Here is an 18,375-nt window from a genome sequence, read left to right on the forward strand (position 1 = left end):
TTCCACATTACATGGCTATATACTCTTCTTCCCCATGCCACCTCAGTTAACAGGAAAACATGCTACCATTCTATGAATTCAACCCTCACACAGTAAATTATTCACAGAAAAGCCTGTAAAATCTAGAAAACAGACAAGGACTGAGAAAGAGGAGCAATGTGTCAAAAGAAGGTGGCGACAGTGCAGGATGCCATAAAAGCTTCAGAACATTTGCAAAGGCTGGAATCATTATTCCTGGGACCATGGATCCTAACAGCCTATCAGAATTCTTCTAGATGACTAATTGGTCTAATAGAACTTATAGTCCAGTGAAGAAGGTGAATACGAATGGACTTTACAATGCAAGACGGTAAAATAGTGCCCCAATCTAGGAACAAAATGTCTTAGAAGCATAAGGAAATGACAAATTCTAAGAGATAAAGAAAGTTTCACAAAGTACCATGTGACGGAGATCTTAAGAACTTCAATAAGTTATGAGAGAAAATTACTCCAGGCAGCAGAAATTATGTAAAAGAAAGGTAGAGGTGGAAAATGCTGGACATGAGAGAAACAGAAAAATAAATGATGAACTCTTGGTCCCTAAACTATTACTACTTTGAATGTCTACAATTAGTTTTAAGGAATTTACTTTTTTTTTAATCATTTTTATTCTTATTTTTTAATTGAATTTATTGGGGTGACATTGGTTAAAAAAATTACATAGGCTTCAGAGGTACAACTCTATAATGTGTCATCTGTATACTGTATTGTGTGTTCACCACCCCAAGTCTCCTTCCATCCCCATTTATCCTCCTTGTACCCTCTTTTACCTTCCCCCACCCCTTCATTTTTTATTTTTCAATTACAGTTCACATACAATATTTTATTAGTTTCAGGTATACACCACAGTGATTAGACACTATGTAACTTACTAAGTGATCATCCTGATATATCTTGTGCCCATCTGACACCATACATAGTTATTAGAATATTACTGACTATATTCCCTATGCTGTACATCCTTATTACTATTCTGTAACTATCAATTTGTACTTTTTAAGCCCTTCACCTTTTTCACCCATCTCTCCAACACCCCTCCTACCTGGCAACCATTAAATTGCTCTCTGGATCTATGACTCTGTTCCCATTCTGCTTGTCTGTTTTATAGATTCAGTTGTTGATAGATATGTATTTATTGCCTTCTTCTCCTTCTTCTCCTCCTTCTTCTTCTAGAAGACCCTTTAACATTTCATGTAAAACTGGTTTGGGTGATGAACTCCTTTAGCTTTTTCTTGTCTGGGAAGCTCTTTATCTGTCCTTCAGTTCTAAACGATAGCTTTGTTGAGTAATCTTGGGTGTAGGTCCTTGTTTTTCATCACTTTGAATATTATTCCCTTCTGACCTGCAAAGTTTCTGTTGAGAAATCAGCTGATAGTCTTACGGGAGCTCCCTTGTAGGTAACTAACTGCTTTTCTCTTGCTGTTTTTAAGATTCTCTCTTTGTCTTTAACCTTTTGCATTTTAATTATGATGTGTCTTGGTGTGGGCCTTTTTGGACTCTTTTTGGGACTCTCTGTGCTTCCAAAATTTGTATGTCTATTTCCTTCACCAGGTTAGGGGAGTTTTCAGTTATTAATTTTTCAAATAGGTTTTCAATTTCATATGCTCTCTCTCTTCTCCTTCAGGTACCCCCATGATGTGAATGCTATTACACTTGAAGTTGTCACAGACACTCCTTACACTATCCTCACTTTTTTTGGATTCCTTTTTCTTTTTGATGTTCTGACTGCATGTCTTTTGCTTCCTAATATTCCAAATTATTGATTTGATTCTGGGCTTCATCTACTCTACTGTTAATCCCCTGTAAATTATTCACTTCGGTTAGTGTATCCTTCATTTCTTCCTGGTTCTTTTTTTTTTATGGTTTCCATGTCCCTTTTTATGCTGCTGAATTTATCACTAAGTTTATCTACTCTTCCCCTAAGTTTATAGAGCATCTTATATCCAGTGTTTTGAACTCTGTCTCTAAGAGATTGTCTCCATTTTGTTTAGTTCCTTTTATGGAGTTTTGTTCTATTCTTTCATTTAGGGCATGTTTCTTTGTCCCCTCATTTTGGTAGCCTCTCTATGTATCAGGTAGAGTTGCCTAATGTAGTAGGTGTCCTTTTGGGTGGTATAGCCTCCCTGTTCACCCAAGCCAGGCACTCCAGGTGCACTCCCCCCCCACACACACACAATCCCCATAAAGGCTGTGTACACCCTTCTGTTGTAGTTGAGCCTTGACTGTTGTTGGCACATCAATGGGAGGGATTTATGCCCAGATCCATCAGCTGCAAGGACTGGCTTCAACTACCGCGAAGGATCGGCTACGCAGGGGACCAACCCATAAAGCAGGACTGACTTTAGTGGGGCTCTGGTGCCCATTAAGTCTGCCCCCTTCAGTGTGTTGCTTGTGGAGGTGGTTAGGTGGTGCTTCAACATGGTCTGAAGCTGTCCACGGGGTGCGATGGCTCTGAGGCCTCCTGGGAGGTGCATGCCAAGGTCGGCTGCAGCCTGTGTTCTGCCTGGGTCCTCCTGGCATGAGCTACAAAGCAATCTGTAGATGGCTACTACCTGTATCAGGTTTGGAGCTGCCCAGGAGAGCCCAAGTTGTGAACAAGGCTGGCTGCTGCTAGGGTCAGGCCTGGGGCCACTTAGTGAAAGTACAGGGCACGCCAAGGCAAAATGCTGCTTGTTTTGAGAGGTTTTAGGAAAGTCTGAGGCATGAGCCAAAACATGTCATTCATATGGAAAATCCACTGGAAACCTAGTTTGGGTTGGCCTGCAAGTTGGATGGGGCAGGGTCTCAGGGAATTACCACCAAGGCAGGGCAAACACTGATAGCCAGGTTGATGGAGACTCAGATATGGTGACCATGGCTCATGGGGGGGGGGGGGGAATTAGCCAGCACTTCTGTATGGGAGAAAGCTAACCCTCCAGCCTTCACCCTAATTCTTGACAATTTGGTTCCTCCTAATATGTCCCTGGTGCCTTTCAAACTGCTGCCCCAGTGCTGGAGCTCAGAGGGAGTGAGTCAGAGTAAATCCATGCATGGGTCCTTTAAGAGGAACACCTGGACTCCAGCAGCCTTCTGTTTCACTCAGCCACAATCCCCACTGGTTTTTACAGCTAGATGGTATGGGGACTTCTCTTCCTGGCATTGAAACCCTGTGCTGGGGCAACTGGTGTAGGGCCAGGAACCCTCGCTCCTCATGAGTGACCTCCTCAGCCAAGATATCCCTTCCAATTTTTATCCACCATATGTGGGTGTGGGAACAGCATGTTCTGCATCTCTGCCCTTCCTACCAGTCTCAATGTAGCTTCTTCTACACATCCTTACTTGTAAGACTTCCATCCAGCTAGATTTCAGGCAGTTCTGAATGATGGTTGTTCTGTAGTTTAGTTGTAATTTTGATGTGGCTGTGGGAAGATGTGAGTATGCTGCCATCTTGTCCGAATCTAATGAATTTACTTTTAAGAGCTTTTTGAGCTTAGCATTTTAATTCAGTGAATTCCTGAAAATATGCAGATGATTATCTACAGGATGGATTAGTTGCTATTGAACAGGATTTTCACAACTCAGGTGGATCACAAGACTGTCGTAATTCCTGAATATGGTACACTTAATTCCCCACAGGCTTTCTCTTCATCAGTGGTGTAGCAGTATGAATGAACTGACCTAACATCCTAGGATCCCACTGAGGGGTCACACTCTTTTACACACACACTGCACTCAAGAGAAAAATATATATATATTTTTAAGGACTAAGAACCCCATAATAAAAAAGGTAATAATGTAAAATCAAACCATGTAAATGTCTGTACTACATTCTATAAAGAACTCAAGAATTACAAAAGACTTTAGGAAACTTCTAGATCAACCATTTGACGCAAATTGTGCCTATCAGGTTCTTTTTCTTAGTTTAGGATCGAGACTAAATGATTAAGCATCTCTGTAAATACTCAGGAGCCTCTGAGAAGCCACATTCAACCATGATTACAAGAAAGCAGAAATAAAATGGTCAACAAATAGAGAACCATGAAGCAAAGAAAGGCAAAGGCTAGAGACTGGAAAAGTTGCAGGTTTTCCAGTCCCTGGTCCCTAATAAGGTCTGTCTGCATTTGGCTTCCATCAAATTCCTTTCTTTCTTTTTCCTAAAACTAGTTCAAGTTCATTTCTGTTACTTGAAGCAGAAGCTTAAATGAGGAAATAACCAAAATCCTCCATAATGTCAACTGATTCATTAGTGGCCTATCTTTTCTATAGTTTCCTTTCTCTTTATTTGTATTTCCTTAAAAGCCATAAATATGACTTTGGAGACCCAGGATCGTGGTGAGCATTTTTAAAGGAAACCCACCATGCCCAGGAAGGAGAAAACATAGGAATATTCAAGCAAAAGCCCTGAAATATCTGTACAGCAAACAGAGATGTTAACTGACTGGCAAATTAAATAAGTAGCTCTCTGATTACCCTCCTATTGGAAGCCAATTTAATTCTGAATAAATCAGATGGGTAGGTCCTATTCAGTCTCCTCTGAGGTATGATCAAAAGGTCGAAAACCCATATAGGGTATTTCATCTGAAATGTCCACAAATAACTAGCCACAGTCCTCCCAACCTCAGAAAGGTTTAGGTTCTCCCCAGTGGCATGCCTAACCCAGATCCAAATTCCAAAACTGAATACCAAACCATCTTAGGGCCTGGGCTTAACTATCCCCAAAGAGCACTTAGGCATTTACCCTATAACATAACTAGCACTTTCTAGTTATCAGGTAAAGGATAGAAATTTACAGAAACTTAATATTATGAAACTCTGTCCATGTGTGTGCATGTGCAGGGTATTACGACATCCCTGAGGCAGATCCAGGCCCCCTAAAGCTGGATCCACACCCATCAGATCTAACTACAAGTAGACCAGTTTAACATGTATAGCAAGTCAGAGTTGACAATCAGAAGTCTGAATCAATATAGTGGGTGGCTCTGCAGGATTCTATAAACAAAAACAATATTATAGGATCCTGGGGCTAGAAGGGACTTGAGGACTATGTCCATCATAATTTTACAGAGAAGGAAGTTAAACATCAGAACCAAATTCATCAGCCAAATCCCTAACTATAATGAGTAACACACATGAGATAAAATCAAAGGGACTGTCACCAGATTATGATAGAACCAAAAAGCATTTGGTTCTTTATTTCAACTTTATTTCCTAAAGTTGCTCTTTAATGGTTGAAAATTTACTTTTAATTAAAAAGTGAATAAATGTATGGTAGAAAAGCCTATAAAAAGTACTGTTGGGATATTTTTTTTTAATATTTTGTTACTTGATATTAGCAAAACAGTAAACATTTCTAACCTAATGGGTTAACATTTTACTTAAGATATTAGAGCAAGCACCTTTAAAAGTCAAATAATGGGTGTGGATTCAAAACCTAAATGATGTTGTATGCTTGCAACCTTGGCAGACAGGCAGTTTAGGCACTGTGACTAAATTCTAAATGGCAGAGAGATACTTATTTTAACACAAAAAAAAATTCACACAAGGCCCTAATAAAAGTCACCAGAAATTAGACTTATGTGTCAGCTGGAACCAAAGTTAAAAGCATAAATGTTTAAATGATCTAAATATAAACTTGGTGTTCAAAATTGCTGGCAAGGGGTCACAGTATGGTGGATTTGTTCTGCAAGGGCTGTTTACCACAGTATTAGGTAAGTCAACACATCACTGAGGGAAAAAATAACATACATCTATTCCCTGCACAATCCACTGTTTATGGTGCAGCACAGTTATTTTTTAGAAGACCACTGATAAAATGAGAAGTTAGAACTTGCTGTGCTTCCCAAGTGCTTATTAAAGTTACTCCTAAAATATGAATTCATAAAAAGTAGGTCTTTTTAAAAAACAAATTGAACCAGATACAAATATGAAATTGATATTACTACTTAAGTTAGTATTTATAAACTGCACATTTAATGAAAGTTGAATATTTTTTAAATCTCCCATTAATCTGAATTGGCAATTTTATGTTACATAAATTAAATCCTGAAGACTTTTTATAGAAAAAAAAACCACTAACTTTTAAAATCTATTTTGCCAACCATGCTGCAAATGGAAATATGGGAAGAGATAGCCAGAGAATGCTGAATATAACCTAAGCTTAACAGAGTCAGCTTTCAGCTAATTTATGAGTCCTATTTGTTGGCCATATCTTATTTTCAACTGTTTCGTTTACTGGGGGCAAAAACAGAAGCAAACTCAAATTTCCTAAGGAATCTCAAGTCTGAGGAATTACAATTCCTGTTCCTCCATGCCAGATGAAATTAAGAACTGAGAAGCTGATAACTAGTTAGATACTGATCACAAGTAATAAAATTTCATGCAATTCCACATTTACCTTAAACTTTGTATTTGTGCTTTCAAACAATTCATTTTTATAATAATCTTATATTTAAAAACTCCTCACTGATATTTTCCACATGATTTAAAGAAAACTATCCTTAAAATATTTCTAAGAATTCAAAACTGCCCCGCTTGATAGCCTAGAGTCCTAACCCAAATAATGGAACGGCGCCTTTCGTTCACATAGTTTGACTTGAAACAGTACAGGGTAAAACTTAAGAAACAGACTTCGACGCTTTTTTCCGCTTAAAAACAAGACAAAACTAGTACCTGGCAAACTCGGGGTTTTGCTCGGTCCTGGCCTATTAAATACCAGCCGGCCGGCGGGAGCCTGAGCGGGCGGCGCGGAAGCCGGGCTGGCCGGCGGCGGACGCGCCCCTCCCCGGGGGCGCCCCCTGGGCTCCGGCCCGCGGGCCCCGCGCTGCCCCCCGCGCGGGCGCGCCCCACGCCCTCCCGACGCGCGGCGGGAGGCGCGGGCCTGGCTGGCACGTTCCCACGCGCCGGGGCCCGTTATCTGAGCCGCCACCTCAGCGGGGCCGACCTGCGCGGAGCCGGGGCTCAGGGGGCCCCGCCGCGAGCCCCGCGCCCCCGGATCCGGGGCGGCGTCCCCCCTCTCCCCCCCCGCCTGCGGCCCCGCCTGGCCCGTCTCCCGGGGGCCCGCGCCGGGCGAGAGCTTCTTCGGGCTCAGGTTCGCTCCGGGGACTGGATAAGGTGTCAGCACGGCGGCCAGGCGCCTCCCGTCGGCGGGGGCGAAGCCGCCCCTGACCCCGTTCCCGCCGCCCCTCGCCGCCCGCGCGGGGCGCTGCCCTTCCGCGCCCCTCCTCGGCTCGGGACAGGGGTATCCCCGCTAGAGGCTGAAGGGGGCGCAGCTGGCGCTCGCGGGGGACCCCGGGTCGCGGACTCACTTCAACTTGGCAGGGTCCGGGTGGGAGGGTGCGGGGAGCCGGAGCCCGAGCCCAAACTTACCGCGCTGCGCGGCTCCCGGCGCCGCGGCCGCGGCCAGGCAGAGGCAGAGGCAGAGCGAGAGGGGGCGCGGGAGGGTCCGCCGCGGGCGCATGGGAGCACCGCGGAGCCGCCGCCGCGCCGTCCGAGCCTCCCTTCCTCCCTCGCGGCTCCGGGCGACGGACGGGGCGGCGGGAGGCATGACGGGAAATTCCTGGGCACGGGCGGCCGAGTCCAAATATGAGCAAAGGAGACGAGCGGGGAGGACGGCGAGCGCGCCCGCCGCGCGAGGCCCGCCGCCCGGCCTCGGCGGCCGCCGGCCCCCGCCTGCGCCCCCGGCCTCCAGCTCCACGGAGGGAAGCCTCTGCCAGGGACTTGCCTGTCAGACGAGGGGGCCCACGGGCGGAGCCGAGCATCCCACCCGCGGGTCCCGCCTGAGACCCCCGAGGGGGTAGCAAAGGGAAGAGCCACCGCCCCGAGGCCCAGCTGCGAGCCTGGGGTTTGTGGGAAGACGTGGAAGGGGGTTGAGGCGACTCTTGCGCGCCCGTAATCAGTCGCGAGCTTTGGTAGTTGAGGGGATGAAAAGATCTGGCAGAGACTTGCCTAAGTGTGGGAGGGTGAGACTGGAGCCACACTTCCAGTTAGGCGCACACTCGGGTGAGCCACCCTTGCACAAGCCAGCACTGTAATAGGTGAAACCACCCTCCCGCATTCCAGGTGAGGGGCCTCTGCGCCAGGTGTGGGGAGCCTGTGTGTGTGTGAGGGGGTGTTTGCTTAGCCAGAATTGCAACGTCGTATTTGAGCACCATATATGGAGTTGAGGCAGGCTGAGCGACAGCAGTTTTTCATATTACCTAAATGCTGATGCTTAGACCTGTCCTTCTTTCTACCTCCAGCCTCTCTTCGGTCCCTCCTTACACTAGCTCTGTACTTATCGTAGCTTAAGGGCAATGTTGAAATTTATTCAAAAAGGTGCTACCTCTGATGATCAAAATGTCAGTCCCAGATGTGCAATTACAGGCCTAAGCCAGTAGTTATCTGACTTTTTTTTGGCACTGATAAGTCCTCCAGGAATCACGTCCAAATGACCCTTAGCTTTTCAAGACAACATAATTATGTCTTAATTACTGTAATTTATTTATTTTTACTCATACTAATGGGACAGGCCCTGGGGGTGTAGGATGTTATGCAATTACTTAAGAACATTTTAAGATGCTACACGAATGATTTATTGATGCAAAATACTTAAGGGGTAAATGTCAAACAGATTTAGAGTGTGGGTTATTCTAACATGAACTAAAGTATGGTAATTTGTACATCACACTGCTTGAAAATGCTATATATATATTTGAAAATCAGAAACTTTATTTCAAAACAAATTCAATTTTGGCAAAGTATTAAGGCCCATATGCCAAAAACCAGTCCATTTGCAAGTGGCTCCCCTTAAATCATCTGGTACTGAGAAACACCACAGCCCACCACAGCCTTGGCAAGGGGACAGAGTTCACCCTTAATGTGCTAGCAGTAACCATGGGACTAAGAGCAGATGACCCAAGTAAACTAACTAAATAAACTAATCCAGCAAACAAGGGATTTAAAAGACACGTAGCATCATTATTCAAGTCAGGTACCTAGGAGCTGGGGAGTTGGAACATCCAGGAAGCTCTTGAGTACTACCTCCCTTTCCTCTTTTTTGTATATTTAACCATGAATTATATAAGCACCTGTTTTCTTACTTTCCCCACAACACCTGGCATAGTTCTTTGCCCACAGTTTAAATATTCATTTTAAAACAAAGTAAAATGAACAGAGCCATTTGTAGATTGACATACAAGGAGCTCCCTACGTTTGGAGAAATGCTTGTTTCAAAGGATTGTAATAATTATGGCTATATTTAAAATATTTTAGTTGACCTTAAGTACGAAAGTGTAAAATTATAAAAAATGCAATATCATTACAACCAAGTTCATGCTAATACAACTGGAGAGTTAATTAATTGCATCCACTTAGCTGACTTGCCAGTCAGCAATACCAGCAGCTGTTCTAAAGGCTTGAATAAGTATGTTAAAGAGAAAGGAACTGAAATTACTGGGCACATAATAAATGCCCGGCACTATGCTAGATGTTTTACACATGCTATTTCATTTAATCCGTACAGATATCTCTGAGCTTATTTTTTATCCCTATTGTACAGGTAAGGAGACCAAGGCACAGATAAGTAAATTATGCTACCAGGAAGGGGTGAAAGAGTGTTGGAATTCAAACCTCATTCCAAAGTCCATACTAATTTTACTCTTTACCATACTAATCTGTCCCATTTTCTCTACAATTAAAAAAAAAAGTGGCATTCAAAAACTGTATTCACTGGGCTCTTGTGGTTTTAAGTAACTGGTGTGCACTCAGGTTACCTCGAGTAACAGGGGTAAAGAATACATGTGGAAATAGGGCCAGAGACTTAACCGGCTTGTCAAGTCATCTTCTGTGGGCCTGGGGATGGGGGTGGGGGTTGGGACCTGCGCCTTTGATAGATGTCAGGAACAGGAAAGGTTCTACCCTCTGACCACATTCCTGTGAGTTTTGTAACTTAACCACTGATATTTAAATCATATATTTCACAATGTTTTCTGTAATGTCTTTTTTTATTATAATCTGAATAACAATCATGTTACCATATTACCTTAAACACTGTTTGTTTTTAAGACAAAGGACCCAGAGGAGGTAACTTCTTTCCCTGCTTTCTATATACCATCCCTTCCCCAATCTAGTGGTGAGCCAGTAAATGCTTACCTAGATCTGGAGGAGGGAGAACTGAATTTTAACAAAAAACAATCTCTGTGCTGTCAGCATTCCCAACAACCTGAGTCTCTGAAGGGATGCCCACTACCAACTCTCGGGCCTGCAGGACAGGGCCCCAGCACACCACTGCCCTAGCTGCTCATGAAACGTCTCAGAATACAGCAGAAATTCAGGTTTTCACAGCCACACCTTTCCCCACTTCTGCTCCCACTATCAGCTGCCATTTCTCTCTCCATAGCCCCAGAGGGGAAAACTTGATTCTCTCAGAAAGACTAATCAATGACTATTTATCAAGTGCCATTATCCCTCAGCAAGTTCTTGCATGAGACTAGGTCATAAGCCACTGAGCAGCCTGTAGATTGGCTCTCTTCCAGCCAGGTGTCCTCTCCTACTTCAACTGTGGCTAGGAGGAAAGACTCACATGGCACACAATGTGGTCATCTATGCTAAAAAAACACACACACACAAAAACAAAAACAGGCTATGGTTCTACCTTTTAAGGACAGCCTCTTTCAAAGGGAATCTGTAAGCACGACAGGCATGCAAACTATAATCTCTCTGACATACTAGTCTCAGCTCTTTCCAAACATCCCCTCAGCTACTACACAAAGCTTTGGGACTACCCCCACTCCACATCCCCCAAGGCATATCTTGGTTGAATGCCAACCACTGCAAACAGGAGCATGGACACATTAGGACCCGATACCATTCAAAAGCCCCAGTCATGGTGAGAAACCCCTAAGTAGTACTTAAATTCAATGACTATTTATCAAGTGCCATTTTCTAAACCAATAACGATCAATTGGCGAGTAAGGGAAATTACCTCTTACGGGGATACAACAGGCTCTCCAGAAGAAAGTTTTTCAAATACGCTCAATTCAAACTCCCCAGATTCTGCTTTGCTACCCTGGGAAGTGGAATGGTGTCACTCTACCCCTGCTGAGACACTGTTCATACTGATGGGAGTGTGTCCCATGCCTCAATGTGCTGGGAAGGGGATAGAGTTGAGGAGAATTATTTTCTCAGCAACAGGAGGGACACAAAGTCAGTACTGACTGGCTAAGGGAGACGTCTGACATTTTTCTCTGATTCTGATCCATGACACCCGTTAAGGCTCCAGTCATCCAATACACTATAATGACAAAGACTCTACCATTACATCAAGCAGGACCCCTAAGCAAAGACGGAAGGCTGAATTCAAGCGAGCCTTTTCCTTCTCTGTTCATGGTAAAATGGTTTGCCTGCCTCTCAAATGACTTTTTATTTTTTGTTTTACACAGTAGAAGCCATTCCTCTTGTTGACTAATTCTGGAGAGACTGGAAGTATGTGTTCCCATGATTGATGCGCTGCCTGGTTCTACCAGCTTTGGCTGTGACTGTGCTACAACAAGGAATAAATATTTAACAAGATTTTCAATACATAGAGAATTAAATAACCCTCTCTAGACTAGCAAAGCTGTTTGGCTTTGGGAAGATCACTTCACATAAAGCAGTAGTTGCGAAATCAACTATACACACAGGAAAAAGCGGGGAAATACGGGCAAGAACGAACTTCTCAAGTCGTATGGGGAGATTTTGACGGGAGACTTGGTTCAACTCTTTCGCTCAGTGCCCCTCACTGCTGCTTAACCCTCGAGAGTGTCTCACCCCGAGGTGTGCGTGTCCAGTGTTTAAAGGTGTGTCTTTTTTGCACAACTTGTCCGCAACTGCAAACCAGCTCCTCCGTGTGTTGTTTATCCCAGGTGGCTACAACCTGACCCAGTAGTAGAGGCACCCCTGGCTGTGCTCTCCAAAATGAGGCCTGTTTACAGGATTTTCCTCGGTACTTTCACCCTGCCTACTTTTCACACTGCAAGGCACCATAAGAGCCAAATCTCAAAGCGAGATACAGCTCCACTCGGCATTCAGTACTGCTGCTTACCAACTTCCAAACACCACAAAGCCACTCTTTGCCTTTAAGTACCTTAACTGACGTGATTTCCTTTGTCTGGAATGACTCATAGTTTCTCGCCACAGCTCAGAGTCCTACACTCGAATCCAGAATCACCTCTCCCAGAAAGTCTGTTCAGACTCAGGAATCCTTTCAACACATCCTTTCTTCAAACTTACTTTTTGTATTTACACCCAAGGTTACTAGTATGTAACTATGTTTTCAGGTATGTATTTAAGTCTTAACTTCCTCAAAGTCATCAGATTAGGAGGATCTACGATATGTGAATGCTTATTCAAACCATTTGTGAAGACCACTTTAAAACTGCTATCAAAGTGTATGATGCAATTTTAAAAATACCTTCAACCCAGGAAAATCATCTTTGCGTTCATTCACTTAACAGATATTTACTGAATGCTTACTATGTGCTGGATAGACAGTACATAAACCGATAAAACATTTAGTATGTTAGGGTAATAATTGCTAATAAAAGAAAGAATGCAGAGAAGGTTGCTAACGTGTTGGGGAGGTAACATTAAAGACATGAAAGAAAGGAGGAAGCCATGCTGGCATCTGGGAGAAGGGGAACAGCAAGAGAGGGCCATGCCCAAGGCAGAAGCAGGCCTGCCAGGTAGGACCATTCAGGAGGCTGGGCTGGGGAGAAAAGGGTGCAGGGGGTGGGTGGGGAGAGCACGGGAAGATGTGGCCCAAGAAACGATCACGTAGGGTCTTAAGGGTTATTCTAAGGACTTTGACTTTTATTGTGAGATGGGAAACTATAGTATATAGTATATAGTATATAGTATATATAGTATATATAGTATATATAGTATATAGTATATATAGTATATATAGTATATATAGTATATATAGTATATATCATATGGTATATATAGTATATGGTGTATATAGTATATAGTATAGTATATAGTATATAGTATATAGTATATAGTATATAGTAGGGTTTTAAGCAGAGGAGTGACAGGATCTGACCTACATTTTAACAGAATAACTTTGGCTGTCCTATTAAGGAGTGCAGATGCGGGAGTGCAGATGTGGGAGTCCAGTTAGGAGGCTCTTGAAATAATCCAGGTGAGAGATGATGGCGACCAAGAGTAGGGACAAAGCAGTGAAGCTGTGAAAATGACGAAACTGGAAGGAGGGGCCCACAATACTTGTTGACAGATCACATTTGTAGGGTGTGAAAGAAAAGAAAGTCTGTGCTTTTCTTTTGCCTGTGCATTACAGAATTGCCACTGCTGAGACAGGGATGACCGCAGCAGGTGGTGGGGTGGTCGTATCAGCAGCTCAGTTCTGGACATGTTAAGTTTGAAATGGTTTTTAGACGCACAAGATATGAACACATCTGCACAACTGAATATGAAGTTGCATGTATGGGGGATGTCTGGGCTGCAGATAGCAGAGAGATATTTAAATCATGAGAAATCCATGGGTGATTGAAAAAAAAGAAAAGAAAAAAGAGCCAGCAAAGGCCATCAAGAAGGTGAGGAGGAAAATCAGGCAAGTATGGAGCCTGGAAGGCAAAGGAAGCTTTTGTTTTGTTTTGTTTTGTTTTGTGAACACATTTGATTTATGAAAAAAGACAAAAATTATTTAGAACTGAAACTGAATAGTTGAATAGCCAAATTAAGTTATACCATTGTTATGCTTTTAAAGAAGCACGCAAAATGTTAAAATGATTTTATTTTGCCCTGGCAGGTTTGGCTCAGTGGTGGTTAGAACGTCAGCCCCAAGGACTGAAGGGTCCCGAGTTCTATTCCAGCCAAGGGCACGTACCTTGGTTGCAGGCTTGATTCCCGACCCCAGTACAGGCACGTGCGGGAGGCAACCAATCGATGTGTCTCTTTCTCACATCAATGCTTCTCTTTCTCTCCCTCCCTTCCACTCTCTCTGAAAAGCAATGGAAAAAATATCCTCAGGTAAGAAAAAAAAAAAAATGGTGACTTTCCACTCCTTGTCTGATCAAATGAAGATCCAAAATAGAGCTGGAGAACTTGAACCCCTCTCTCCTACTTTGTAATTCTGTTATGCAAATGCCTTCGCCAGGTCCTGCTGTCTCGTTTTGTGGAGGCTGAAAAGCGGAGCCAGCCAGGAGATAGGGGGCTGGTTTCAACCCCCTCCTCTTATAGATACAGGAGCAGACTAGGATTCACAGTCGAGGATCAACAGTACCCAAGACAGCACACAGTGAAGCTGGCACCACAAAAGGCCTTCAGCCCACACCCCTGGGGAGCACTCTGGAGAAGACAAGTGGAAGAGAAAGTGAGGCCAACCTTCATGATTGGCCTGTGGCTTAGTGAAGGCTTCCCCTGGGCAAAAGTGAGTATTGAGGATTTTTTTTTTTTTTTAACTTTTTAAATGTATCTTTATTGTTGAGAGTATTACAGGTATCCCATTTTTCCCCCCAATTGATCCCCTCCACTTCCCTCCCACCCCCTTCCCAGGCCTTTACCCCGTTATTAACTGTGTCCATGGGTTATGCATATAACTTCTTTGGTTAATCTCTTCCCACCCTCCACCCCCCTTCCCTCCTTCCTCTGAAATCGTCTGTTGCATGCTTCAATGTCTCTCGATTTATTTAGTTCATGAGATTCTTTTGTTCATTAGCTTCTTCTTAAAGAAGACCCTTCAACTTTTCCTGTAGTGCTGGTCTGGTGGTGATGAACTCCTTTAGCTTTTCCTTGTCTGAGGAGCTCTTTATCTGACCTTCAATCCTAAATGATGGCTTTGCTGGGTAGAGCAATCTTGGTTGTAGTTCCATGTTTTTCATCACTTTGAATATTTCTTGCCAGTCCCTTCTGGCCTGCAAGGTTTCTGTTGAGAAATCAGCTGACAGTCGTATGGGTGACCCTTGTAGGTAACTAATTGCTTTTCTCTTGCTGCTTTTAAGATTCTCTCTTTGTCTTTAACCTTTGGCATTTTAATTATGATTAAAATGTCTTGCTGTGAGCCTCTTTGGGTTCCTCTTGTTTGGGACCCTCTGTGCTTCCTGGGCTTGTAAGTCGATTTCTTTCCCCAGGTAGGGGAAGTTTTCTGTAATTATTTTTTCAAATAGGTTTTCAATTCCTTGGTCTCTTTCTTCCCCTTCTGGCACCCCAATAATACCAATGTTGGGCCACTTGAAGTTGTCCCAGAGGCTCCTTATGCTATCTTCATATTTCTGGATTCTTTTTTCTTTTTGCTCTTCTGGTTGGGTGTTTTTTTGTTTCCTCATGTTCCAAATTGCTCATTTGATTCTCAGTGTCCTCTACTCTACTGTTGATTCCATGTAAATTATTCTTCATTTCAGTTCCTATAGACTTCATTTCAAATTGGTACTTTATTATGTTATCGATTTTCTCAGTTATTTCCCTAATAGTCTGCTTAAACATCCTTATAACCATTATTCTGAACTCTGTATCTGTTAGGTTGCTTGGATCTATTTCATTTAGTTCCTCTTCTAGAAATTTCTTCTGTTCTTTCCTCTGTGACATGTTTCTTTGCCTCTGCATTTTGGCTGCTTCTTGGTGTTTCTTTCTATGTATTAGGTAGAGCTGCTATGTCTTCTGGAATTTTTAGAGTGGCTTTGTGTAGTAGGTAGCTTATAGGGTCCAGTGTCTCAGCCTCCCCAGTCACCTAAGCTGGGCCTTCTAGGTGCTCCCCTGTGTGGGCTGTGTGCACTGTCCTGTTGTAGATGGGCCTTGGTTGCTGTTGGCGTCCCTAGGAGGAATTGACCCCCAGGCCAATCAGCTGTGAGGACCAGCTGCAACTACAGCCAAAGAGCTGCTGTGCTGGAGACACCCCTATGGAGCAGGATTTACTTCAGTGGAGCTTTGGTGTTCACCAAGTGCGCCCCTTGAGTGTCACTCATGGATGTGGTAGGGTTGTAATCCAGCGTGGTCGAGTCTGACCACCAGGTGCACTGTCTCTGAGGCCTCCTGGGAGGTGCAAAGTCAGCCTGTGCCAGTGCCCTGCCCAGGGCCACCCAGCATGAGCTACATAGCAAACTGTAGTTGGCTGCTACTTGTGCTGGGTTTGGAGGTGTCCAGGAGAGGCCAAGCTGTGAGCCAATGCAGGCTGCCGCTAGTGCCAGGCCTGGGGCCACTTATCACGCCGTATGGGGCCCGCGCTGCTTGTTTGAGAGATTTTAGGAAAGTCCTAAGCATGAGGCTCGAGAGGCCACTTGCACAGAAAAGCCCCTGGAAATGGCCTGGATGAGGTGCAGGTGGGGAGGGGCGGGGCCTCCGGGAATCACGGGGCGGGGCCAAAGGTGGGAGTCAGGTGCTGGCGATTCAAACATGGCGCCTGCCTGCCGGCTGTGTGCGGGGAGGACTCACCAAAGGAGCCATGGCCTCTGCCAGCCCTTCTGCCTGGGAGGAAGCCGCCCCTCCACCTCTCGCCTGGATCTCAGGCAGGTTAGTTCCCCCCCGAGTGTCCCAGGTCCTTTCAGGCTGCTGCCCGGCGCTGGGCTCAGAGGGAGCGTCCGAGTGAGTCCGTGCCGGGCCCTTTAGAGGAGCTGCTGGGGCTCCCGCAGCCTCCGCGACCCTCAGGGACAGTCCCCGCTCGTTTCACAGCCCAGAGTTGGGGGGACGTCTCTTCCTGGCCTGGAGCCCTGGGCTGGGGGCCTGCTGTGGGGCTGGGACCCCTCACTGCTCTGGGAAACACCCACCGCCGAGATTCCCTCCCGGGTTTCAACCTCGGCACCGGTGTGGGCCCGAGGCCGCGTCTCTGCGATTCAGCCCCGACCCGCCCGCGTCTGCCCCCCTCCTACCAGTCTCGTTGCTCCTTCAGCTCCCTGGTTGTGGGGCTTCTGTGCAGCCAGATCTCAGGAGGCTCTGAGGGATGGTGGTTCTGTATTTTAGTTGTGATTTTGATGTGGTTGCGGGAGGCGGCAGGTGCAGCTGTTACCGACGCCGCCATCTTGTTTCTCCCGAGGATTCTTGAGTAGTAGAGACATGGAGCAACGCTTGGCAGCACCTGGATACTGACTGAATCCTCTACAGCAACAGAGAACTTTGGAAAGGAGGCTAGATTCTCTTTTGCGACTCCCCATAGTGAAAGCAGTGCTTAATAAATGCTATTGCCTGACTGTCGCTTTGGACTGGGGAAGGAGGGAGGGTAGGGCTGAAGCGGAAGGAGAGGGATGATTCAGAGAGAATTTACAGATGTTTCAACTCTCCTACAAAAAGCAAATAGGCCAAATAAATCTATGTGGCATAAAATGAAATAAAAATAAAATTGTTCCTTCTAAAAGCCACTATATTCTGTTCCCAGCGGTAAAAGTTACAACTAGAACTACAAGCAAAATGGGCTCATATTAATGAAAATATGTAACTGTATCACCACAACCAAAGCTCTGAACACTCAAAGATATTTAGTGGAAAGAAATCCTCAAGAGACATTTACTACAGTGTTTGAAGTAAAAGCAAAGCCTTAAAGCAATAAAAACACTTTCCAAATGAATCAAATGATGCTCAGCTAACTTCCCGTCACTTCACATCAATACGGAAAAGTACACTGGAAAATCTACACGTTAAGCAAGCAAGGGTGTTAGAAACATGAGTGAAATAGCTTTGTACTAGTTCCAACTTTGCCTCTAAAATTCCTTTGGCCTGACAGCAGAACATATTATTTCCTGTTCTTGTACTCTGTGGGAAGTAGCACACCCATTTCAATCTTTGTCACTTTTTTTTCCTGTATCAACATTCACGAGAGGAATTATTTTGGTGCTGCCCTGATAATTCTCCCTAGGCTGATATCTCAGGGCCACAAGCCGTCTGGCAGCGGGTCTCAAATTATCAGAATTACCTGGAGAGCTTGTTACAGTGACTCAGCAGGTCTGGTGCGGGATTCGGGACCCTGCATTTCTTACGAGGGCCTCAGATGACAGATTCTAAGACAGGCGGTCCCCTGAGCATTCTTTGAGTAACTCCGGTCTGGAGTAACCAGAGTAATTTTTATGTCTGCTTTCCAGCTGAGGAAGGTAAGTTTTGACCTTTCTTTTCTAGAATACTGATAATAGGGGTGAAAAGGATTATGGGAAAATACATGAGCGTATATATGACACAGCTTTCATGACCTTTACAAAGTAAAAGGCTTACTCATAATCCAAATAACCAGTCAACTCAAGTAACTAGAATTTTCAGTTTTACCCTGTGAGGTTCATTATAAAACGAAGCACTCGAAGGTCCCAAGTTGCTTCCTGAGTCATCGGTGATTAAGTTCCACACAGTTTTAGCACTGTGAATATTTTATTATATTCTTTGAAATCTGGTTATTTTTGAATCAGG

General features: G+C 44.5%; 1 protein-coding gene across 5 annotated transcripts in view; it reads right to left on the minus strand.

The window, feature by feature from the left end:
* The window catches only part of MSRB3 (methionine sulfoxide reductase B3), a gene marked incomplete at its 5' end in the record, with an annotated part of 146,829 nt that extends 139,259 nt beyond the window's left edge, over positions 1–7,570 (minus strand). For 2 of the 5 annotated variants that reach the window (XM_081127633.1, XM_081127632.1), the window contains one exon: positions 7,384–7,561. In XM_081127633.1, the coding sequence (XP_080983759.1) occupies positions 7,384–7,561 (178 nt within the window). Of the gene's footprint in view, positions 1–6,687; positions 6,823–7,379 lie in introns of those variants that run through there. The other 3 variants (XM_081127634.1, XM_081127636.1, XM_081127635.1) reach the window with 3 other exon arrangements.
* Between the last annotated feature and the right edge of the window lie 10,805 nt (positions 7,571–18,375).

This window comes from Miniopterus schreibersii (assembly GCF_964146895.1).
Source record: "Miniopterus schreibersii genome assembly, chromosome: 2".
In the NCBI taxonomy this organism is placed as follows: Eukaryota; Metazoa; Chordata; class Mammalia; order Chiroptera; family Miniopteridae; genus Miniopterus; species Miniopterus schreibersii.